This window comes from Eptatretus burgeri, chromosome 15 (genome assembly GCF_056783735.1).
Source record: "Eptatretus burgeri isolate ZD-2024b chromosome 15, Ebu_testis_v1, whole genome shotgun sequence".
Taxonomy (NCBI): Eukaryota; Metazoa; Chordata; class Myxini; order Myxiniformes; family Myxinidae; genus Eptatretus; species Eptatretus burgeri.
Genome location: NC_140975.1, coordinates 61379337 through 61406398, shown reverse-complemented (window position 1 = coordinate 61406398; position 27062 = coordinate 61379337). Strand labels below are relative to the sequence as shown.

General features: G+C 41.9%; 1 protein-coding gene across 2 annotated transcripts in view; it reads left to right on the top strand.

The window, feature by feature from the left end:
- LOC147012305 (SPARC-related modular calcium-binding protein 1-like) overlaps positions 1-27062 on the top strand; it is a 214155-nt gene that overhangs the window by 65168 nt on the left and 121925 nt on the right. For both annotated transcript variants that reach the window (XM_085856294.1, XM_085856293.1), the window contains exons 8-11: positions 8823-8870; positions 9829-9882; positions 19632-19827; positions 20234-20307. In XM_085856294.1, coding sequence (XP_085712420.1) covers positions 8823-8870; positions 9829-9882; positions 19632-19827; positions 20234-20307 — 372 coding nt within the window. The remainder of the gene's footprint in view (positions 1-8822; positions 8871-9828; positions 9883-19631; positions 19828-20233; positions 20308-27062) is intronic.

Sequence of the window (27062 nt, the reverse complement as noted above, 5' to 3'; positions counted from 1 at the left end):
CCTACCACCCGAGTTTGGTCAAAATCGGCTCACGTTTACTACCAATTATGCTGATGACAAACGAACAAACATCCAAACAAACAGACAGAATTACTGACAATAAGGGTCACCTATTTCGGCTACCCAACAAATAAGCAGAAAGGGGTGAAAACATGACCTCCTTCACCTTCGAGGTTTTTATAAGGTAATTAAAAAGTTCTACTCTCCGGATCCGGATCTTCACCAAAATCAAATCCATTCGTCCTTGTCACACACCGAACGTGTCCAGCAAATGTTATCTGAATCCGTACACAACTTTTTGATATATTCTTCTGACAGACAGACAGACAGACAGGGTTGAAAACATAACCTCCATCCACTTTTGCTGGTGGAGGGAATTCATGGCGATGCATTAAACTACATTATCCTCCATGTAGGAAAATAATAAAGGAATCATTTTGAAGATTGTAGTTTTAGGTTTCATTGCTCTTTATCCATTGGAGTGACTATATTATAATTATTTTGACTGCTTTATCGTCATGGAGACTGGCAGGATGGCCTAGACTTAGAGGTACGCACACTCACCTCTAAGTTGTCTAGCCTGGGTTTGAATCTCCACCCAGTTATAAACTGTCATCCTGGTGTTTCACAGGATGAACGTTAAACTGGGCGTCCCATCTGCCGGCACCAGTTGGTGGACTATAAAAATCCCACGGTATCCTCTGCAATGAGTAAGGCCGAAGTCACGAAGTCACATTTGCCACGGCGGCCGTGGGGTCTCCAAAATCTACGGCCACTAGCAATTATACGGCAGCCGCAGTATTTCCACGGTCACACAATGTAGCAGTCACATATGTTTTTATTTTTCGGGGAGCCGCACGGCATATTTAGAGATTGTGGAGACCGAAAACGTGGGGGTGCCGTACGGTCTTTGATTTGATGTCGCACGGTGACCTTAAGGGGGCCCTGAGGCGGCCATAGAATTTTCAAGGCAGACGCAAGGTAGCCTCAAGGTGCCTGCAAGGCGACCGCAGGGGGGCCGCAGGGGGGCCGCAGGGAGGCCCTAAGGCGAACGTGCGGCCAGACGGACGGTAACGAGTGGGTTCATTTTATTTATTTATTTTTTTACCAGTTTTTTTTTCGGCTTGTCGAATTGCTACGGCGAACATAGAAATGAAAAAAGTTATAACTCCGCGTTATAATTCCACGGCGACCCCTACGACCTGTAAAAGATAGCCAAACGGCGTAGGGCCACCCTGAGGCCACCGGAAAAACTCTGCGGCCGCTGCACGTTTCTGTCAATTCAGAGGGCGTACGGCCGCCGTATCCTCGCTAGAGAGCAAATGTGACTTAGGCGGAAGCAAGCTATCGCTGGCACCACTAAAAAAATTGCAAATTCCTGCCCTGACTCCCTGTGTCGGCATCATGACCCATCCAGGATTGTGACCACAGGCATACAGAAACTGCTTTGGCAGCATCGATGCTCTGTATAAAGCATAGTTCATGATCTCTGTCTCTGTCACACACACACACACACACACACACACACACACACACACACACACACACACACACACACACACACACACACACACACACACACACACACACACACACACACCACAACCACCATCACTAGAATGTAGGACCCGTGGCTCCATTGGGAATCACAATCATCGTGTAATTGCTAAAAAATAAAAAACACCAAAACGGTTGTTCTTAATGGGAAAAAAATAAAATTAGGTGGTGTATATATTCTGACCGAGCATACACTTCGGGAGCGAGGAGGGGGATAGTGTTAATAGGTAAGTAATACTTTCACCCATATTCATCACAGCCTTTTTAGATGCTGAATTTTTTTTTGTATGCCGAGTCGAGGCTCGTATGAGAGCGAACACTCAAAGCAGAGCAAAAAGGGCAGGAGACAAGAGGGGCAGGACTGGGAAGGACAAAACAGTGGGGAACAGAGACATTAGGAGATCTGTGGAAGGGAGAGGGATGGGACGGGGAACATGGGGAATAGAAGATGGACATTACAGGGACTTTCGGGAAGGAAAGCAGGGAATTTGAAGGAGGTGGGCTTGGGTGGATTATTATCGGGGGTAGAAAAGATCGAGGATTTGGATGGGGGATGATAGGTGGTTGTGAACAGCTGTTTTGAAGGCCTGGAGGGAGGAATGGGAATCAATAGAGTGAGGGAGTTTATTCCAAAGGTGGGGGGAAAAAGAGGAATGAAAGAGTGAAGGTGAGCAGTGATTCGTGATTTTGGTAGTTTTAGCAGAAGGGGGTTGTTGGCGGACCTTGAGCGCCCTGCAGAAATGTGGTGGGGACAAATCGCAGAGAGAGAGAGAGAGAGAGAGAGAGAGAGAGAGAGAGAGAGAGAGAGAGAGAGAGAGAGAGAGAGAGAGAGAGAGAGAGAGAGAGAGAGAGAGAGAGAGAGAGAGAGAGAGAGAGAGAGAGAGATAGATAGATGAGGCTGGAGAGGAGACTGTAAAAGACAGAAAGATCACCGACCAGCCTGCGGTAAGAGAGTGAGAGGCCCAAAGACTCAGCCTCATCACAGGAGATGCCAATGATCCGAAATGCCTTGGTTGCAACAGCGTGAGGCCGAGAACAGTGGGAGGCAGGAGCACCAGCCTAGAGGGGATTACCCTCAGTTGGGTTTGCTTTCCATGAGGCAAAGGCAAGTTGTTTCAGGACAACTGCCTCGCCACAAGCTTCAGTGAACCAAGGGCGGGAGGAAGGGTCGGACAACTGAAGACAAGAGGGGATAAATCTGTGCATGAGGGAGAGCAAGTTTCTTTGAAAGAATTCCCAGGATGAGTTGATGTTGGAGAAAGTAGTGATAGGAGACCAGTCTATAAGTTTGCTGGCTGCTTGGAGACCCTGCCAGTCGGCTTGAGTGAAATGCCAGACTCGACGGCGGTGAGGTGGTTCTCTGATAATAGCCAGAGAGATGTCCACTTTGACAAGGACGTGGTCAGAAGAACCGATTGCAGCGGTGGAAGAGCAGCAGATATTGTCAGGGAAATTTGACAAAATCAGATCCAGAACAGATGGAGTACCATTGGTTGAGATTCGGGTCGGGAAGTTGACCGATTGAGTCAGTCCCAATGAGTCGCAGAAAGCTTTTGCTGAATTGCCATGACAGGTGAGAGAGGTTCCCACACCTTGCCAACTGGCATCATGACTATTGAAGTTGCCACACATGAGGAAGAGAGACTTTGGATGAGAAGATAGAAGTTGGTCCATGTTTTCGGATAGTGAGGTGTTGATGGAGTCATCACTGTTAGGTGGACGGTACGGTACGCATATAAACATGAGGTGGGAGTGGAGGGGAAGCCGTAGCCAGAGGTATTCCTGAGGGTGTGGGGGAGTGAGAGCAGTGCATGGAGAGTGAGGAATAGAGTGTTTAATGAAGAGAGCAACTCCTCCACCAGGACATGGCTCAGGTCTGTCATACTGGTGGAGGGAGTAACCAGGGAGAGATACTTGGGAGTCAGATACGTCTTGGGGGAGGAAAGTTTCTGTTCGGCAGATTATGTCTTGCTTGTCAGTGGTAACCTGTATGGAAAGATCTGAAAGGTTTTAGTGAAGGCCTCAGATATTTGAGGTCCACACTGTTAATGAAGAGGGAGGAGAGGAGGAGGGTAGGACAAGGGACGAGGGGGGGGTAAGGAGGGTTGTTGAAAGAGTGTGGGGGATTGCAGAATAGCTCGGTGAGGGGGCCGGATGAGGAGGAGAAAAGGCTCTGTGGTACTGGGGGAGAGGGGGACAAGAAAGGGGGCAGAAGGCGGTTGAGGATTTGAGGAGGTGGATTGAATAGATGGAGGTGAGAGGGCAGTGGAAGGAGGCAGCTTTGTGGATGAGAGGGGGGGCAACTTTGAGAAGGGTGAGTGAGGGGGTGAATGGTGGGAGAAGGGTCAGTGGGGTGTGTTGAGGAAGAAAGGTGAGAGGGGAGTTTTTGAGAGAGGTGAGAGGAAGGCTTGGAGGGAGAAGAGTGGGATGGTTGCTTTGAGAGTGAGAGTGAGGGGTGAGGGGGTGAGTGGAAATGATATAGGAAAAAAAGAATGGTTGATGGAAAGCGAACATTCATAGCAAACTGGGGTTTTTTAAAGTTTTATGTCAGAGATGCGATTAAACACGTTTATTCATGGATGCAATAAAGGTGAATCCAGAGAATGGAGAGAAGAAACGCTGTAACAGTTGGATTTTTTCGGCAAGGTATGAAGGAGAGGTCGAATTGAGAGTAGTCTGTTTAAATAGTAGAAGGTTAGTGCATTATGACACAGTAAAGAGTACCACACGTGTGAAAGAGGAAGACGAAGCATTATGAGAGATCGTTTTTATTATTATTATTATTATTGTTTGAGAGAGTTTTCATCAGATTAGGTCATGGAAGTGTTGTCGAAAAAATCGTGGGGTGAATGGTGAAATTGGATCGTTAACGCAGTGGGTGTAAACAGATCACGTGGTTACGGGAGAAGCACTTGGCTATGGGAGGTGTATAGTCAAAAGTGAAATTATTTATTTCAAATAAGATTGCATAACGTTCGGAAAAGGGAAGGTTGAAGTAAAATCGTGGAAGTGTGTGGTGAATTTGGAACTGTAAACGCAGTGTGAAGCTGCTGGGTCGATGAAAAGTACCAGGAAGAGTGGAGAGAGACACATGGTTCCAGGAGGTGCAGAGATCGAAAGGATACAAAGAATTTTTTTTTAATGTATTTTTGAAGAACAGGTAAGATTCGGGAATGGAAGGTTGTAGGAAGAAATCGTGAAGGTAATGGTGAGAGAGGGTCAGCTCAGTCGAATAAAGATGGTGTGCCGGCAGGAGGAAGAAGAAGAAGAGGAAGCAGAAGAAGAAGCAGAATAAGGATCGAGACTCATGAGTGTGCAAGGAGAAAGGTAGTTTTTTTGTTTGTTTTTGTTTTGATTTAATACAATAAATAGAGTGTTTAGTTGGGAGAGATGGGGGACGTTGGGAAAGTGGGGAAGATAGAAATTGAAGGTCATGGGGAGAAAATACAAATAAACACGATCATACACCGAGGGGAGGGATGAATAGGCCTCAAGAACCTGGTAAGACAAGGTCAACGAAAACTCATAAAATAGCACAATTTTAAAAACAAAACCGAACTAGGAACACACAGTAACATGTAGGTGAGAGAATTAACAGTTAAAACGGGACAGATAACGACCGGAAACTTAACTTTGAGATCGTCAGCAGAGAGCCCTGAAGGAGACCTGCCGACGCTCCAAACTAAGAACCGGAATTCCATATAATATACAACAACACATGAAGAGCAAGATCAAAATAAAAATATATATATCTCATCCTCCCCCTCACTCTCCTCCTCTCTTTCTTCATTTGATCAAACTGTCTGGGGTACGTATTAGGCACGGGCCATGCCAGGAAACAAACTCCCCTCATGCATGTCTGTGCAGAACGTTATCTGCTGGATGTACGTATGTATATGTGTATATGCGTGTATTGCGATGCTCCACTGTGTAGGGGTACCGCTATTGTTTGATTTGTGGTATCCTCTGTCGGACAATTGTTGACAGATGGGTGAATGCAGGCATGCACAACGAGACCAAGCTCTTTTTTATATTACATGCATCATTTATTGTGAAAAGCTCATTTTATATTCTTTTTACAAGTTTCACTTGGAATATATCTTTATTACTTGCAAAATCGAAGATTTTTCAAGTATATAGGTCATTTCATTTTTGTTATTTTGGCTGTCTGTTTGTGTATCTGTCTGTTTATCACCTACAGGTCACAATTCCAAACTGATCATCATGAAACTTCACCAATTTGTGGAGGTCGTCTCAACTGAGAAGCATATTTATTTTGAGGTCAAATTTCTAAAATCATTTTTCATCCGATTGACTTGAAATTTGATCAATATTTGCATATTATGTCACTGGATTGGGAAACCAATTATTTGAGGTCAAAAGGTCCACTCAAAGTCAAACTTCCAAATTCATCAATTTCAATCGTAAAAATAATCAATTTTCATCCGATTGACCTGAGCTTTGATTAAGATTGTGAATTTTAATCTTAATGAAATGGACAATTTGGTATATCCATGGCAACCTTTGGAGAGGGGGATGGATTTTGCAAGGAACGTGCTCTGCACGACGTGTCTTTCTTGTTTGTTTGTTTGTTTATTTTGGATAATCTATCCATTTTCAAATTTATATCATTTGAAACCAATCTTGACACGTAGTTTCATAAGTTATTTTGTGAGCTGTAACCACTACAGGTTAAAAGAGCACAATGTTATTTTTTTAGATTTTTGGGTGGAGTGGATTGTGAGTGGAAAGGAAGGGTTGTGTTTTATTCCAGTAATACTTTCACCCTTATGCCAAGCATACTTGACATAATCTATGTTATTTTGCATTGCAAAATATATTCCCATTTGTGCATGTGAGTGTAACAAATGGCAACATGACATTGCAATCACCGAGCATATGCGAGTTTCTTGTATTAAGACTTTTAAAGCCTGGCATAGGAAACAATATTTGCCACCTATAAGGAAATCCCACTTTTTGCGTAACCCTTGACCATTTGTCCACATTTTGGTTGTGTCTCTGGCTTCAAAGACTTGTTTTTAACTCGATGTTGGATCTCTCTGGCCCCAAGTGTACCCTCGTTTACCAACACTGCTCTTCTTGTTCCTTCATGAATGACCGACTATGTTTAATTTGTACAGGAAAAGGATTTCCACGAGCAGTTAATTCCAGCGTTCGTGCCACGATTCCATGGCTGTACGCTTTATTTGACAGCTCATGCATCCCTAATTAAACTTCCTCCACTTAGTTGCATCCTTAACAACTCGAGCTCTTTCACCCAGCATGCTCATTCTAATCATTTATTCCTGCCTTGAAACTTTTGAAACATGCCTGTCTAAGAACTGAGGAACAATGTAATCATGTGATTTTGAAATTATATGCGTTCTCGTTTTAATGTTGAATGTCTGAGTTTTTTTGCCCACATTCAGGTTCCCGACATGGGCGGCCATATATTTTTTGCGTGCACTCTTTTTTTAAAAGGGTTTAATGTCAACAAAATTTTGCATTAATCAACAGCTTTCTTTCTTGGGCAAATTTTATTGATCTGATCTTTCTTGGGCAAACCACACTTCTAAGTTGGTTTTCAAAACCAGTCTCTGACTGTGCATCCTTCATCGAGCAAAGTCCTTCCTTGGCACACCTGAACTCATATCCACCGACAAGGCCTTAATCCGGAGCTTGATGGACTACTGTTCTCCCTTCTGGATCGGCTCCCCTGCCTCACACCTTGCTCAGCTTGATGCCGTGGAAAAACCAAGGCCTTTAAGATCGTTGGAATATCCCGCGATGGAGCTGCGTATATATGCCTATCACTTTCACAAAGCAGATATGTCAGTGGTCTCTGTCTTCTTCCACCTCCTTTCTGGTACTGCACCCTCTGCCCTCCCTGTGCCCCCCCCCAGGTTTCTGTAGGGAACACAAGGCAGCAACCACCCTCTAGTGAAACTCCTAAAATCCAGGATCACTGCTCACCTCCACTCATTCATTCCTCTTTTTTTCCTCCGGTGAATCCAACTGCTACATTCTCTTCAATCTCATTCTTTCCTCCAGGTCTTCAAAACAGCTGTTCACCCTCATTTCAGGTCACCCTCATCCACACCTGTGATCTTTTCTATACCTATTAACCCTTGCCAAGCCTACATTTCCAAGTTTCCAGGTTTCCTTCTTGAGAGTTTGTGGCTGCATCCATCTTGTCCACTTCTGTGTCCTTCCCTACCACTCATTATTCCCCACCTCCCTTATTTGTCCAAGTCACACTCTATTTTGTACCTCATCCTTGCTGTTGGTGAGTCCCCCTCCTCTCTCTATCTCTATCTCTATCTCTATCTCTATCTCTATCTCTATCTCTATCTCTATCTCTATCTCTATCTCTATCTCTCCACTGTTTATTTTGTTCTGTTACGTCATGATTCATTCTATGTTCAAGCTCCTGCACAAATCTTGACATTGTACACAAAGGAAAAAAGCTGTCCTGGGTTGCTTACCTTCATGTCACCAGCCTTGCATACAAATGCATTGCCTTCATTGGCAACATGTTGAGTTTGTCACTGATCAGCTTCTCGTTGCCAATGTCTCATATCTGTTTCGACAAATAAATATATTTGCTTCACATGCGAAGCTATCATGTGACTGCTGTTCCAAACGCACTTGTGAAATGAGTTTTGGAAATAACTACGTTGTCAAAATAATGTGCCGTTCTTGATCATCCAGAGTGAGGGTTTTTGTGGTTACATTCATTTCGTCAATCACTCATCCACTATCTTATGATTGGTGAAAATAGTTGCTTCTGCTTGTAGTTAAATTTGTGCACCCATATTTGATAATGCAAATGTCAATGGAACACTAGTGGAGCATATTAACTGCCGTGGGAAGAGCGGTGCGGCTGACGTTTCGGGCATTCACCCTTCGTTGAAACCTCTTGATTGCTCTTGCTCAGCCAGCTTTACTTTGCATTCTGTGGCAGTTATAATTGCTTTTGTCAGCTTGTTGGTGATAAAATCTATCCTTCAAATTATCTGCCTAGGCAGACTGGCATTAGACTTGTCAAAGTCTCACCTTCCTTTATTTTGCTCCATTGCTAGATTTGGTGATGGTGTCTATTTCATTGTCAATTTTTCTTGTTTTACTTTCTGCAGTTTTTCTTTATTTTCAGTTAAGACTGAGTAGTAATTATAATGATGGAATCTTTTTGTGATTTGTGGATTCATAATTACCCTGGGTTAAATGTATAAATGTTGTATCGCAAATATTTTTGCATCCTTTAGGTGCTCCCACTGAAAGGAGGCGTTCTCAAGGTATAAGAAGGCAAAGAGGTTTGTGATTCTCCTTGTACTAATCTTTATAATGGATGATCTCTCTATTATATCCCTGTAATGTCTTTGGGAAAGTTATGAAGTTTTGGCTAGTTTCGGCATGTTAGCGATGAGGAAGGCAAACTTTTTGGGACACGTAATGAGTGCGTTAATTGTAAGGTTGACAGCAAGATATTTAAAGGAAGACAAATAAGTGAGTCTCTGGACAATATGTCGAGATGGTTTGCTTCTGAAGGAGAGGTGAAGTGCTGCATGTTAGATGTAACGCCGGACAGGAAAAGATGGAGATCCAGGACAGTAGACCCTTGGAAAGGGGATTAGACATGATGACATTAATTGTCTGTTCAGATGTGCCTGTTTGGCATTCCCATCTATGATACTGGAATCTATGATACAAACATCGATGATACTGGAACCTATGGCTCATGATACTGGAATCCCAGACTCGAATTCTACTGTATGTACTATGCTTACTTTTTCTTTCCAGTAATGTCCTTGTAATTAATGTAAAAGTGCACAGATTCCTTCTTATGTCCTTGTCCTGGATGTGATTATGTACAAGCTCGACTACATGCCTGAGATTACTGTTTAATGAACTACACTGTAGGACTGTGTACAATTAACTTTGTTCGGAAACATTTTTATGGTTCGTATGTGGTGATGGCTTTTGCCAAACCGTTACCAAAGCCAGCAATTTGAATTGCTGCTCGAAAACAAATCTCCGGCTTTTTACCCTTTCTTTTTTGTTGCGTTTGTTGCATCCCATTTTGTCATTCGTCCCATCATCAAAAGTCATTTCAGAAATTTATTTTTCAAAATATTTCATGTTGAGTTGCGACAAACTAATCACAAAAGGATACGTTCCAGACTGTTCTGGATGATGTTATAATGCAGATTGCCTTTTGCATTAAATTGTCTGTATTTAATATTTTTCAAAGTACCTGTATCCTTCACTCAGTACAAGCCCTACAACCTGCCACGACAGCGGAATCACCACGGGCAGACGATGAAGGTGCGTGCAGACTTGTGTGTTGGCAGCTGATGCTCCCTTGTGTTTGCTCAAGCTCTGACCCATGCATTGTACGTCTGGTATGAGGCAGGCATGATGGCAGTTACAACAAAGTACATCTTATATGGTAATGTTTTTCCAAGTTTTTTTTATTTCTGTATTGGCTTAGGTTTTAATGACTATCTCTCAAGGTAATACAAGACAGTTTTCTGGCATTATACGAAGTAATTTTAGGTTGCTCCCTCCACTCCCAATATTTTATACGAGGAGGACACTTAAAAACAGGAAGGGGCCATTTAGCCTGTCTTATAAAATACATTATCCTGCAAACCTGTCATGTGTGCCACTTGAGCACATCATATTCGATGAATTATTTATTTAAATTTTATCTCTCTTATTTCTTTCACAAATTGGTTTGTACTTTGAATTCACTATTTTCTCAAACGATTACAATTTTATCCCATTAGGCTGTGGCACTGGCCCAATGGCCAACTTTTGTGACGCATACCAGAACATCTTTTACATCTGAATGATTGTACAGGACATACCAGGATTTAAATAGATTGTTTGATTGAATCTGGTGTTCTGCCTGAAGGCAGAAGGTTCAGTGCTGCCACAGCAGCCCCATGACAAGGATTACACTGGGTGGTTTTCCATTTACATACCTATGTTGTGAATTAAACCTCCTAGCTCGGTGAAGCAGCAAGGCACAGATCGTGTTCCATATCATCTAAAGCTGTACACTCTGTGAACAGCAATGGTCACCTTCCACACGAACACGTTGTCTCTGCCTTGTTGCGTGCACCAGCCAGGAGGTGGGATTGTGGTTGAACAAAATAATAAAACCAGAAACAGCCCTTCCGACTCGATAAAGGCGATTGCATTAAGTGTCGTGTGCATGCACACACCCTTTCACGTCCAATATCTGGAAGGCTTCCGCGGGCCACACACAGATCTGTGTTTAAGACCGAGCTTTAAAACGTCAAGCCAGTTAAGGACATTGAAGCCATTAACCATGGTTTGGCCCTTATTATGGGCTCATCAGGATGACATACCACACAATCATTTACTTGTTTCCACGGAACCAAGTCGGTTAGCCTAATCTCGGTCTTTAAAAAATCCCAGTCTTTTTACATTAAGCTTGACACGATAGCAATTCAAGTGTTCCAGAATGAGGACAGCATAGACAAAGACTACGCTGTCCTCATGAGGAGCTCCTGATTGCCACCGATCCCTAAAACCATCTTTGTGGAACTGATGAATATGGCTGCATGAGGTGTGGAATTTAGTTTTAATGATTCGATGTTCACTCAGATCTATGGCATAGTTATGGGATCCCTTTTGGGTCCTGTCCTAACAAACACCTTCATTTGCTATCATGAACAACATGCTTTTACCAATTTATATTCTGCAATTTCAGTCCCAAATATTTCTTACAAGCAAAAGTACCCGTTCCCAGTGACAGGAAATGTGATTGAGCATTTCAAGTTCCATCACTACCAACATCCTTCCTTCCCATCTCTCACGAACTTTCAAGACTTGTTCTCGACCTGCTTCTGGGATTGAAAGGCTTGTTCTGCCCGTTTCTTTTGGATTGGCCTGATGGGATGGTTCTTTCTTCTTTGGGCATTATGTTGAGCCGGTTTGTGAGCTCTAATGGAAGTATCTGAGTGAGCCATTTGACTACGTACAGTGCTTTGGGCCTGTTCTTGCATTGTAATGGAATGTTGCCGTGCCTGCATTCGTTCTTTAGCAGTAGAGTTTTCTCGGGATCTGCAGTCGCTATCTTCTTGGGGTGTTTTTCTCACTCTCTCACATTCTTGTTCAGCTGCCACATTTGCTCTTCTGGCTTGCATATGTTGCCTAGCTTGCTCTCTCTTTTCATCATCAGTTTTCATCCCTTTCGGTGGCATGATTGGACAGAGGAGAGGAAGAAGATTGAGGAGGAGGAAGAAGGAAGAGTGGTTGAAGTACTATATTAGAAAGTCATAAAGCTGTCGGCAGGGCAAAATTTTCCATGGCTAATAGTTTGTTCATGCGCGTTCGAACGGAATACGTAACCATGCCAACGGTTTTTTTCAACCAATTAAATCAATGACTGCCTTTACAATAGAAGATAATTTGGTGAAGTAAGGAGCAGGGGTTGGAGTTCAAAACTGCAAACAGACATTTTTTTGAGAGTGGAATGCGGTGCCAGTAAATGAAGAAGACTTTGTGGTGTGCGGACACTCCACTGGGACCCGTATAGATCTCATGACATGATCGCATGACCTGGACAGCGATCTTCCACAGTTGTGGTGCTACTTTAATTATCAAGAAACAATCTATATATTAATACTGAAGGACCAATTTTGTACTTCTCCTATCGGTCGCGTCACATTTTTCTCGGTACTGTGACCTGGACTGAAAGAAACTTCGTACCTGTAGAGTGCATCGCACATAGTGGCAACAGTCAACTTTCAAATCTGAAGCAGAATAAACACTTTTCGTTTTACATTCGTTTGCATGGCGACGTGTGACGTCACCGTTGAGAGGCGTCAGGACGTCATGAAATCATCGGTCATTCGCTGACATCATTACGTGTCGTCGACAGACCATTACCGCTGAGAGGTGTAATTCCACTCCTCGAAAATAGCGTCTGGAATGTAAAACCCTCTTCTGCACATGCTGACTACCTCAGAATGTGAATTTCACACAAAAAATGTAACAAGAAACATTGTATCTTCTATATATTAATACTGAAGGACCAATTTTGTGCTCCTCCTAGCTATCGCATCACGTTTTTCTTGGTACTGTGACCTTGACTGAAAGAAACTTCGTACCTGTAAGAGTGCATCGCACATAGTGGCAAGAGTCAACCTTCAACTTTGAAGCAGAATAAACACTTTTCGTTGAGACAGGGGTGGGGGATGAAGAGACAGGGGCAGGGAGTGAGGGGGGTGGGCAAGGTAAGCATATTTTTGGGTGGGGGTAAGCAAATTGAAAGCGGGAGATGGGGGGAAATGGGGCGGGGGATGAGTGGGCGGTGGCTGGGGTGAATTAGGTGGGGTTGAGTGAGGAGGTGGACAGGGGGGCAGGGGCCCGGCGGCAAGTGGGGCGGGGAATCAAGATACGGGGGCGGGGAGTGTGAGGCGGGGGCGGGGCCGGGGTAATTAAATTTTTGGGCGGGGGTAAGCAAATTGAAGGCAAGGGGGGGAATGGGGCAGGCGCGGGGGATGAGTAGGTGGGGGTTAGCACGCCCTGTCCAGTCCATGTCCCTCGAGTGTGGGTGAGCTGGTGAGGGTGGTTGAATGAACGGAATCTGTCTGTGACGGGGTTTCGGCTAGTTAATATTAATAAAGAGATGCACAGTAAAACAATACTGGATTAAAAAAAAAAAATTGTACATCATCAAGGCTCATGGAAGAGCAAGGACACAGAGCAGACAATGTCGTTCACGGCAGCAACGAAGGGTTATGGATTATCCGATTAATGAATGGGAAACATCAATGGGTCAAATTGTTAGGCACGATTTCTTTGGTGTGCTTCAAGCATAAATGTGAAATGCATAAACATACGGTGTTTAAGGATGGAAGCACAGCCTCCATTGTTCCCAAAATAAAAAATTAACAACCCAGGCGGTGCATAGGCACAGGCCGCTGGCTTGAGTGCTCGATGCCTCAAAAAAACAAAAATCTCGGGTTATGTAATGAAGCAAAAACGTTGCTATTGCTTATGCGCATATATAATACATCGTGTTGAAATACATAGCTTAGATTGATTCCATTTCCACTGGGCCGCAAAGGAATCATCCCGGAAGGCTTGAAGCCTGGGGCCTATGCATACTGTGTGCCTGAGATGCGGATGGGCTGCAACCTTTCCACATTTGATGATACTTTTAAGAGTCGCTTTTGGTGTTTTTCACACTGAAAAGAAAAGCTACAGTGAACTCATGGCGATTGTGAATATAACACTTCTGTTTCGAGCAATTTTACCTCACGTCCTGCTGAGCATATTATTTAATTATATGGGGTTTTAATAACTCGTTTCTTACAAATTTTTCTCCGATTTAACTGAAGATTGCACCAGAGTTATCTCGGCCATGAGTTCCTGTCGTAAAAATATTGAATCAGATTTGGAATATCAGCTTTTAATAAGCACATACGTTAATCTTGCTGGGAGCCAATCACATTGTACGTAGCCTCCTCACACAGCCAATCAGCATAACAGCTGACAGACAAATGGACAGCCATCCTTGTTATATATATATATATATATATATATATATATATATATATATATATATATATATATATATATATATATATATATATATATATATATATATATATATATATACACACACATATATCTTCTTCTTTCAGCTGTTCTCGTTCGGGGTGGCCACAGCGGATCATCCGTATGACCCGCATAGTGATTTGGCACATGTTTTACGCCAGATGCCCTTCCTGACTCAACCCTGATCGCCTCTTATAACACAGGGATATGGTACACCTATTTTAACCGGGGTATACAGCGGCCCAGTACACTGGTACTCATTTCGCCGACCTCGGAAGGATGACAGGCTGAGTCAACCCCCTGGTGTATTAATTCAGTGGCCCAACGGAGCTTGAACTCAGGACCTTTTGGATCCCAAGCCGCTGCTCTAACCATTGCGCCAACACCAGGTATATATATATATATATATATATATATATATATATATATATATATATATATATATATATATATATATATATATATATATATATATATATATATATATATATATATATATATATATATATATACACACACACACACACATACATACATATACATATACACACACACTACATGGCCAAAAGTAAGTGAACACCTTTTCATCGAACATCTCATTCCAAAATCATGGGCACTAATATGGAGTTGGTTCCCCCTTTGCTGCAATAACAGCCTCCACTCGGAAGGCTTCCCACTGGATGTTGGAACATTGCTGCGGGGATTTGCTTCCATTCAGCCACAAGAGCATTTGTGAGGTCGAGCACTGATGTTGGGCGATTAGGTCTGGTTCACAGTCGGCATTCCAATTCATCCCAAAGGTGTTCGATGGGGTTGAGGTCAGGGCTCTGTGCAGATCAGTCAAATTCTTCCACACCGATCTCGACAAACCATTTCTGTATGAACATCGCTTTGTGCATGGGAGCATTGTCATGCTGAAACAGGAAAGGGCCTTCTCCAAACTGTTGCCACAAAGTTGGAACCACAGAATCGTCTGCATTGTCATTGTATGCTGCAGCGTCATAATTTCCCTCTACATACATAACTATGTATATATATATATATATATATATATATATATATATATATATATATATATATATATATATATATATATATATTGCTGCGAATTCGCGCTCGCCGGCGTGCGAACGGCCACGTGACTCGAATCGCGGCACGTCGCCCACTGGACGGACAATTCTGTCGTGACCCTCTCGGACTAACGCCGGGAGCTAGTCACGAGTGGGCCTTTCGGCCTCACCACGATCGTGCCAATCGGCCACCCGCGTGGGATAGGGTTGTTCGCCAAACTCGACCTACCTAAGTACCCACGCGGAGGGTAGACCGGGCGATCGCACCTCGCCGCAGGTCGACTCCGGACACGGGCCGCTTAAACGATCCGTTCCATACTATCGGGATAACCGAGCGGTGTTATCGTCGGCCTCGACGGTTCCGATTAATTATCGGGCGTATTAAGCCCACTACTCTTTACGTGAACTCTTTACGTGAACACTACTCAACCCTTTACGTGAAGCACGATGGAGATTCAATTAAAGAAAAGACGAAGCGAAACGGGAAAACAGTTCAACATGATGCACATTTATTCCGCGGCACACGGAGAGCACACATATACAATTAAAACAATTATGCACAAAAAGCAAATGTAACAAAAGAAACAATGATGCAGAGATACTACCGAATAAGACCGAGACACGGCAACACTTAGCAGTTTTACTTCACCAGACTGGCGCCACACACACACGTTTACACAGAAACAAAAGAAAAGGCCACCCTCAAAGACAAGGGGGCAGACGGGGCCTGTGGGCCAATATTTGCGCGGGTCCTGAAAGAGCGGTCAGGTCCGCGAGACTGGGTGGGTCCTACCCGCCTTTTTGTGATGAGCCGCAAATGTGGCAGCGCGGCGGTGCCCCGACTTCGTGCTCCTTCGCGGGTTTCGTTGGCACTGCTTGGAGTTGGGTGGGAACGGGGCCCCCTTTTCGCACTATCTTAGCGCGGGGGAAAAAGGGGGGGGGGAATTGTTGATGCTCTGGGGAAAGAGTATAGCTGGTTTGCTTGGGTCCCGTGACGAGCGATTCCACCGCGACCTCGTCGCCGACCGCTGTCTTCCTTGCCTCAGACCCGAGCTCCTCAGACTCTTCCCCCAATTCTCCTCAGCCGACTGCCGAAAACCACCCGGACGCCCTCGCCTCCCGACTCCACTCCACTCCGCGCTCCAACCCGACTCTGCCTTTTCTGCCACTCTCCACTCTTCCAAAACTGACTCAACCTTTTCTGCCACTCTCCGCTCTTCCAAAACCGACTCTACCGTTTCTGCCACTCTCCGCTCTTCCAAAATTGACTCGACCTTTTCTGCCACTCTCTGCTCTTCCAAAACTGACTCGACCAGATTCCCCTTGCGCTCAGCGCTTTATAGGCCGGCAGGAGAACCCATATGCAAATTTCCGGATCAGAACGAGCTCGGGGACGGAGCCACGCTCGCCCATTGGACGGAGAAAAAGGGGCGTGAATCTCCCCTGATCCTAGAATTTGCATATCTCGATTCCACACAGACGCGCCTGGGGGCGGGGCCAAACCGCCCCGCGCTTGCTGATTGGACGGATCAGAAGTGGGCGTGCAGCATTCCTGATCCGAATTCTCCTCGGAAAGGCTGCATTTTGCACTCGTGGCTCGGCGCGTACCTTGTACGAGCCCAGGACAGCCCGACGCTCGGTGCTCACAGGTGGTGCGGGAATGGCCACAGAAGGAGAGAGGTGAAGGTGGTGGAGGGTTTATGGTGGTGGTTTATGGCCATGGTGCCGTTCGGAATGGCGGTGATGCGATGTTTGCGGGAGCGAGTTGTGAAGGTAAAGATCGTGGCTGTTGGAGTTGTTGTTGTGAAGCGGTGTTGTGGTTGGTGGTTGTTGTGTGATGGCGGTTGAGACGTGGTTGGTTCAAAATAAAGATAGAACAGAAAAACGGCTATCTCAAAGCGTCGCAGCCCGAATGAATCACATTTATTCCCTCCAAACAACGGGTTTGGGGCTAACTACACATGTACTTACATATCTCACCTACGGGACCTGAATGGTGGTTTGCGAATTTCCACAACTGCAACAAAATATATATATATATATATATATATATATATATATATATATATATATATATATATATATATATATATACATATATATATATATATATATGTATATACATATACATATATACAATATATATACATATATACATATATATATATATATATATATATATATATATATATATATATATATATATATACATATATACAATATATATATATATATATATATATATATATATATATATATATATATATATATATATATATATATATACATATATATATATATATACACAGTGCTCCCTCGCTATATCGCGATTCACTTTTCGCGGCTTCACTACATCGCGGGTTTTCAAATCATACATTGCCTGTGTATGATTGGCTGTGCAGTATGACATTCATCTCATCATCGTCATCTTCATCGTCATCAGGACTGCACAGCTATCATCATCATTGTCATATCTTCATAGGTCAGTACCCATAATACTTTTTTTTTTTTATAGTGCAATATAGTATTTTTTAAATTATTTTTGGTCTTAGTCTTTGCAGCCCCATGAAGTCGCATTTCCGATGAAAATTTTTTAATATATATATTTTTAATAACTGATGAAATGTGTGTGGGGAAGGTTAATACGACTGTGTGGATGCTCTATAATGGTTTAAAATACGTTTAAAATTTGTTTAAATATATTTTAATAATTAAATTAATGTGTGGTTTCTACTTCGCGGATTTTCACCTATCGCGGGTGGGTCTGGAACGCATTTACTGCGATAGGTGAGGGAGCACTATATATATATATATATATATATATATATATATATATATATATATATATATATATATATATATATATATATATATATATATATATATATATATATATATATATATATATATATATATATATATATATATATATATATATATATATATATATATATATATATATATATATATATATATATATATATATATATATATATATATATATATATATATATATATATATATATATATATATATATATATATATATATAAATATATATATATATAAATATATATATATATATATATATATATATATATATATATGTACACACACACACACACACACATATGTTTCCAAATTGCACATGGCTACATGTTTGGGAGCCTTGGTGGTGTGCGTTTCTGTCCACGTTTACACTGTCACTGATGATTCGACATCAAGTGATGAAACCGGTCCAGCAGCTAAGGAGGCTTGTAGCATTGGATCATGTATGTGCTACTTGTAAATGTCTGCAGCTGTGAAGTAACTCGGGTAGAGTTTGAAACGGTAAAAGGCTTACCTTGTGTATCTTTTCTTGGTTGCTTTATGCAGCTTTCTTCAGCTCGAATCGGGATCTGAGGGGGTCTCTGGGGGGGGGGGTGGGTTGCCCCCCAAAATAGGTATTTGCTTTTTTCTCAGAAACGATAAACAATTTTGATGAAACTTGACCACATCCTTAATCACCCGTAATATACTAAAGTTTGTTCAGGACATTAAAAAAATGGCCCATATCGTTGGTTCATTGGTACATTTTGCTGATTCCGTCCCACATTGACTTCCTCCTCAGTATCATTATTCTACCAAGTATTGCTCATTTTTTTTCCATTTATTGTGTGCATTGTATTTAAAACCAGAGTTGGTGTCAAAGCCACCCAATACTCACCTGTTTATACATTTATCGTTTTTCATTTTTAAAAGACTAGTCTAATAATATTTTTTTTATGAAGCATTGCAGTGAAGTCTGATACAAATATTTTTAAAGCAATATATGTATTTGTATATTGTAATCAGTAAAAAAATAGTGTGGTAGATACAAACATTAAAAAGGAAATAACTTTCACCAAAAACTTTTATCATTTTCACGCTCACGCTGATGCTGACGCTCATGCCGGGGGTATCGCTATAGCTCTCTGTTCTTCGAACAGGCGAGCTAAAGACGACATGAATGAGATTCTCAAAATAGTCCAAGATGTGTAAAAAAAATAGTATATATAGAAAGAATAACACTGTGCCAACATATCGGATCTGTGGCCCAGAATATTTTGAATGCAGCTCAATTTAGCATTGGACAAGAATGATTAAAAGTTTAGTTTAATTATATTAATATTGCATTTTCACTGTAAATACAAAATGATCCAATGAACTATTGACGATATATATCATCATAGTGGAGCTTATTTTGACTGCTTGATTCCTTGTGTTCCTTTATTTTTTTCTTTGTTTTGCAATCATGATGCCCCTTTAGTGAGTTGAACATGTATATTAAGTTATTCCATGCGTCGACAACACCAAAGCAGAAGTTTCATATTTTCATCTCGTAATTATATTGTATTTCTCCATCCCACATATTTACTTTTGACAGTGACGCGACGGCATTCTTGTAATGAAGAGCGACGACTTCTGGCTGAGCAGGCCAAAGAGCGCCCGTGGGCCCCATCCTTCTTGCCCGAGTGCACCGACGGTGGCTTATACCATGCTGTGCAGTGTCACCAAGCAACGCGCTATTGCTGGTGCGTGCTGGTCGACACAGGCCGGCCCATCCCTGGCACCTCCAAGCAGTAAGCTTGCCACCTCTTCAGTTAGGCAAGAGCTGAGAAAGAAGAGTGAGGAAATTTTAGTTTCAGTATTCAACTTGTGTGTTTATGAGTTGTTGTAAAATGTATAACACACATTTGTGTGCACAATATGCATTATTCATTTATATATTTATTCATGTGTAGCCTGTGGCTGCATCATTTTCTGGGGACACAGCTGTACTGCTGATGCAATGCACCCTGTTACCAGGATGCTGGTCCTTATTTTGCTGACCTCAGAAGGATGACAGGCTGAGTCAACCCACCTGGTGTTAATTCCATGGTGGATAGGGTTGGAAGTAATCGATATTCTCATGTTCTCCAAATTTCGGCTTTGTTCGTCTTCACAGAAGAAAACCATTTCTAAACATATTTGCTGATGTATTGGCAGAGATGAAATGCCGAACTGTGACGGTGAAGCTCGTGTTGCTCAAGAGGATCCATTCCGGGACAGAAGGCTGCAAGGTATGATCTTGCTTATTTATTTATTTTCTCCTTTGCTCTCTTCATTGCTGCTTTTGTTTTTCCTGATGATTTAAATTTATCACTGCTGGTGAAATATTCCCTTATCGCTCGTCTCCTTACATTACTGTTGTACATGCTTGTGTTTCTTCTTTTTCATTGCATCCATTTCATTCATTGTGTTTTTCCTTGTCTGCAGCTTTCATGCATTAATCCCTTTTTATACGCTCGATATATATATATATATATATATATATATATATATATATATATATATATATATATATATATATATATATATATATATATATATATATATATATATATATATATATATATATATATATATATATATCGGGGCATATTATGTGATACCGGTCGTCCGTCCGTCCGTCCGTCCTTCTGTCTGTCCATCCTTCTGTCCGTTCCTGTCCGCACTCTAACTCCCAAAGTTTTCAACTTTCACATTTCATATTTGGTACATAGCTACAGACTGTGGAGACGGTGTGTCGCAACATACGTTCGTCATCTAAAGTGGTTGCCATGGTAACCAGGATGCTGTTTTCCATGTAGTAGAACAATTCTGTATATACCTTCTTGTTCTTCATAAATTGACGTGTTTGAATATATAATTGTGTGTGTGTGTGTGTGTGTGCTTGCGTGCGCATGCATGTGTCACAGAGACTTTTTCGGGCATATATTGTGCTCACTTGCGCTCTTGTTAAATTATAGGCTAACAGGCAGAGGTGTGTGTGTGTGTGTGTGTGTGTGTGTGTGTGTGTGTGTGTGTGTGTGTGTGTGTGTGTGTGTGTGTGTGTGTGTGTGTGTGTGTGTGTGTGTGTGTGTGTGTGTGTGTGTGTGTGTCAGAGTGTCAGAAAGATTCACATTAACCAACAATCAAACCTGGATTTTGTTTGTTACAGAGAAACCATTCTGTTCTCATCCCGCAGGCTATCACATTTAGGCTTTCTATCCAGTTACTCAGCGGCATAAGATGAAAGGATCCTTATAACATAAAAAGGGATCAGTTTGAAGCATCGATTGGACAGTTTCCCTCATACCGTCGTTGTGTCGTGTTTCTACTCGTCCGTGGAGGACTTCAAATCGAACTCGTGCCGGAGCAAACTCAGGGTGCTTGATATAACTAGCCTTTCAAACCTGCCACTTGAGAATATCAAAGTCTGTCTGAAATTTTATGCTGCATGAAATCGTCTGCACATTTTTGCATCCAGTCACGTTGGCATGGCAACTGTGTAGCAAAAATCGATTCCAAACGCGTGACGATTTTTTTTATTTTAAAGATGATATTCCTACAGGTGGGCTAACAGGATGACCTGGAGGTATGTACAGTCCAGGTGGGCTGCTTCTAAGCTGTGTTATCTGGGTTTGAATCTCGACCCAGCTATAAGCTTTCATCCTGGTGCTTCGCACGCAGGGAGATACATAAATCTGTGGACCGTCTCTCGTATGGATGTTAAACTTGGCGTTTCATCTGCTTGCTGGCATTAGGTTGGTGATCATTAATAAATCACACGGTGTCCTTCGTGAAGAGTGGACGAGCTATCATCGGCACCCCAAACAAATTACAAATTCCTGCTCTAACATACGTAGTCGAATGTCAGTCTCTGCTGGCCAGTTCATGAAAGAGTTGAGGCACCTTTTCCCTGGCCCACCCCATGAGAAGGTGGGAATAATTGTGTCCTTAAAAGAACAACAACATGTTCCTCCAGAACGTAAGACCACCAACATATATTTTTACGACTTCGATCCCAGCAACATGCCTTCCCATTATTGGAAATTCCTCCACCACAAATTCTTCTTTTTAAAAAGCTGCTCTCTCTTATGATATAATACTTAACATTTTTGAAGCACAGGAAGTTGGTTTGTGTGCCTGGAATTGTTGAACTTGCTCATGTAAGGCTATTTCTATAGTTTTCTTGCTCGAGAACTTGCTCAAATTTTCAGGGAACATTTGACTTGTCGTCATACCATTTTTTTTGTTGTTTTTCAGCAAGAATCGATCTGTTATTGTGCATTTTTACATCCTATCACACCGAGAGCTGAACAAGAGCTCAGGAGTGTTTACGGTGTGCATAACATCTGCAGAGCGTACATACCCGTACGTCTGTGCAGAACATCATGTCATGAAAATGGAAACATAAGTCAGCACAATAATGTCACCCTCAAATATTTTACTGTGATCGTGACCCTCTTTATAAATATGGTTTTATAGCCACTTTATTTAATTTTCACCAATCAAACATTCTCTTCTCTTTTTACTTTTCAAGTTGTATTCTTCCCATCCCCTTCATATCACGACATTATTTCATTTTCTTAAGCATCAATTGAAAACCATATCTCATACACCCTTATTAGTTAAATCAGTTGCTGCCAAAGAAGAATCCGTTGGATAAACAAGGGTAATGTGAATGGTTGTGTTAGATAAGAAGGGGTTCATAATACAGCAGACACTCCCCATTCGTGCGGATTACGTTCTTGAAAAAGCCCGCGTTGGGCAAAACCGTGATGTGCAAATTAAGACCTTATGGCGAAAAACAGCGTTCAGGGAACCAGCTCGAAAGTTTATCAACTTTTTTGCCTAAACTAGTACTGTATGTACTAAACAGTTAAAAGAGTACATGATGATGATGATGATAATGATGATGATGGGCATTGGAGGTTATTGAGATGACATCAACATCCCTGGCTTCGGGTCGTCATGGTCATCAGACTTTGTGAAGAAGGAGGTGATCTTTGTCTGCTTTGCCTTGTTCTGTATGCCCTTACAAACCTCTGTATACGGTGCCACGACTGCGTCCATCTCGCGCTTGAATTTCAAGCACCTCTCCATGAAGACTCACAAAAACCTCTCAAGATATGTTATTGTGCCCCATTCTACTTTATCACAAGTGATCTCTTTCACGATCCTCATCTCTATCTTATTTCCCCCTCCTCGATTCAAAACAAACATTTCTTCCTTGTTTCATTCTTTATGTCTTCCTTTCTCATGACTTCCCGATTGAACTAACATTCCTCATGATTGAATTAATTGCTCTCTCACTTTAAAAGCTTTTAATGACATTTTTATAAGTTTCATTTGCCTCATTTTATGAAAATGCTACATGTTCTTCTTCTTCTTCATACCACGCCACATGTTCTTCTTCTTCACAACTATTTTATTGTCACGAACACCGAACGATGTAACTAAAAGACTAGCGAAAACTAAACCACGTGATATCACACGATAACAAACTAAATCACATGACAGTCCGTACGGCACGATATCGAAAGAGCAACTGTGAAGTGACACTGAGATGCAGGATTGTGTATTCCTCTGCACCAGACCGTGATAGTGAGGAACCCATGCCGCGATCGGCACATTTTACCACAATAATTCAACCGTGATAGAGCAAAACCGCAATGCGTAAACGCGCGTTCTGGGTGGGCCTCCTGTATATTGGATGAGATCCAGAAGGTGAATTGGTTCACTCTGTCAGTCTGTCAGTCCATGATCAAGGAGCTACTTAATTTCAACAGAATTTTATATTTTTAACACTGTAGAAGAGGTGGGATGAGGAGGCAGTGAGTGTAAACTTTAAAGCAAATAGAGTAAGATTGTACTGTTCAAAACTTCCTGTTTATAGGTGAGGCCATGCTAAGGACTTAACAGCAAAGGGACAAAGAAAGTGCGATGCATTTTAAAGGAAATGACATCATGGATTGTTCAGACGGTGCATTGAAAACCATGGTGGTGAGGTAAGCTCTGGAGCTCTGGTTGAGGGTGGAATGCTCTTTGCTGAGGGGCCATCCCACATCCCACATGGTGGGATGGCCCAGAAGATGGTGATGCCCACAGACTGTGAGCAGCCAACAATAACTGGACCACTTCCCATGAAGGCGGTCCCAGAGTTTATGAGAACCAAGGCATTTGAGCTTTGGCTCAAATGAACATCTATATATATCTCTCTCTCTCTCTCTCTCTCTCTCTCTCTCTCTCTCTCTCTCTCTCTCTCTCTCTCTCTCTCTCTCTCTCTCTGCTTTTGTTGCTGCCTGAGAAGGATGTGTTCAAGAGATCCATCCCTCTGCATGGCCACCATCTTCTTGTCTCCATCCCGCATTGTGATCGCTCCTCATTGCTATTTTTCTCGCACCGAGCTGCACTTCAGCTTGTGACACACCGGCCTTGTACCACATCATCCTGCAGCCTCAACCAGCTTGAACCTGCAGAAGTCCTTGCCTATTCCCCTTCGTTGGGTGAATTTGGTATTTGTTGGTGCCATTAGTGCGTTAGGTCTTAGTTTCCATTGTAAATAAGATTGTGTTCCTCCTTCCCCTTTTCTTGTGTCCTACGACCACCAGATATTTAACTTTTATTGAGCATCTTGCCTATCCTTTTCCCCTGAATACTTTGTAAACTAGAACGGGCACTCAGTAGAGCGCATACCTTCGCCAACGCTACATTTTGCCCCCCCCCCAGAAACCGTTGATTGTGAGGGTATTTAATCCCATACCACATCTGCCATCTCATATGTGTTATGATGGCTTAAAAACATTAAATTTCCTGTGTCATATCATATGTCACAAGATTGGGCATTGAATTCACAACATTTTGGCATTGGTTGCATGCAAATTGGATAAAAATCGACCGCACTATGGCAAAATGACGATTTTGACCTTTTCATGACCTTGACCTTTGTACTCTTAATTTTGTAATTGGTATTATAGTGTGGGGAACAGAACAGTCAACATTTTGGTGTTGGTTTCATGCAAATCGGATAAGAATTGACCGTGTTATGACTAAAACCGCACATTTTGCAATGTCGTGACCCCCCCGACCTTTGACTCCCAACCGCTAATAAGGGTTATGACGTCATTGTGTCAGGTCACATATCACAAGATGGGGCATTGAATTCTGAACATTTTGGCATTAGTTGCATGCAAATTGGATACAAATTGACTGTGCTATGGTAAAAAGATGATTTTGACCTTTTCATGACCTTGACCTTGACCTTTGACCCGATCGCTCCCAAAATCTAATCAAATTGTCCTCGGATAATAACCAATCATCCCACCAAATTTGCTGCAATTCAGTTCAATACTTTTGGAGTTATGTGAATAACAAACAAACAAACAAACACACATATTCACAAATAAATAAATAAATAAATACACAGCGATCAAAACATAACCTTCGCAACAAAGTTTGCGAAGGTTATAACCCCGTTTTAATTATAATGCGTTTCCCCATTTTTCTGCCTTCCCACGTGAACACCACCATATTTGGCTTAATTTGGGTGAAACCTAGTAATGGTTATATTTTGAATGCAGTGGAGTAAAAATAAACACTCTTTCAGTCATTCGCGGGGGTCTTATACCCCGACACAGACCGTCTGACACAACATTATTATTACCAAAGCTGGGTTAAGCAATTGGTTAATTGTCTGTCAGTTTATGATCGAGGAACTACATGTCAACTTAATTTTATATTTTGAACACGGTAGAACACGAACGAATCAGAAGACGAACCTGCAGTTTTGCAGTACAATAGCTCTGAATTTGGCAAATTGTAATGCATCTCATCCAGAGCACATTTGTGCACAGCATGATCAAACAATCCAGAGCACACTGCCTGTTTGGCAGTGAAACAAAATTGAAAATAATTACAAACAGAAAATTTCCTGTTTTTATGGACGTCATAAAGGACATAAACAACAGGCACGAATAGCAAATTTATTGTGCTAAATAAGGTGCTGTAAAAGAGGGCACCTCAATGGCGGTAAACCTTTGATTCAATGGGTTTTTTGCCGCGTCACGTTGCGAACGCTGGCGTTAAGAGAGCTCTGTGTTGTTCTTCTTCTTCTTGTTCTGGTGAAGACAAAACCTTTATGACGTGGCTCTTGGACATATTTGTCCTTGTTTATATATTTTTTGTGCTGCACCCTTTCAAACTTTTATTTTATTTAAATTGAATTATGTATTTGAACACTGTAGAATACAAATTACCTTATTTACACTTCCAAGAACCTTCAGTTTAGTAGTACTTTGGCAAACTTTACACCGTCTCGATGTAAAAAGGGTCACAGAGAATGGGTAGCAAGTTGTGTCGGCCCTTTTAGATGTCGTCACCATTGTTATCGTGACAAACAACTAATGATTTCTTTCTATTTTAATATTGATCCCCTTTTTAATATAACATCCTTGTGGATTTATTTAAGCGGTCGACACCGACTTTGATTCCTGCTTTCTGATAATGTCACAACACATTGCTAATCCTTAATAAAAGCTCAGTTTTAGTTTCAGCTGAAACTGAATATAGACATTGGAGATCTATGGAGTCCATAATTCACCGTCTGTCCGTCTGTCTGTTCCCAGGTACCACAAAAACGGCTGAACCGATCGCAACCATTTTGGGGGTGTTTAATCCTGGGACCCCTTGGAGTAAAATAGGCATAAAATATAATAACATGACCCCTTTTGATGGCTCCCATAGGGAGTGGGTGCTTCTCATATCCTAAATACAATATTTACAAGTTTGACATATACATACTGTGTTTATACATACAACTTGCACACCACACCGTGTACACTGCTGACACATCTGTTGCTGTATTAATCTCGAAGCTTATTTTGGAAAGGAGTGATGGAGAAAGCTTGACATGCTACGTCATTCCACGTTTGTGCGTGTACAATGTACATATGTGTGTATGTCCGTTCATTCATTCGTTCTCTCTGTCTAGCAAGGATATGACATCGAAAGA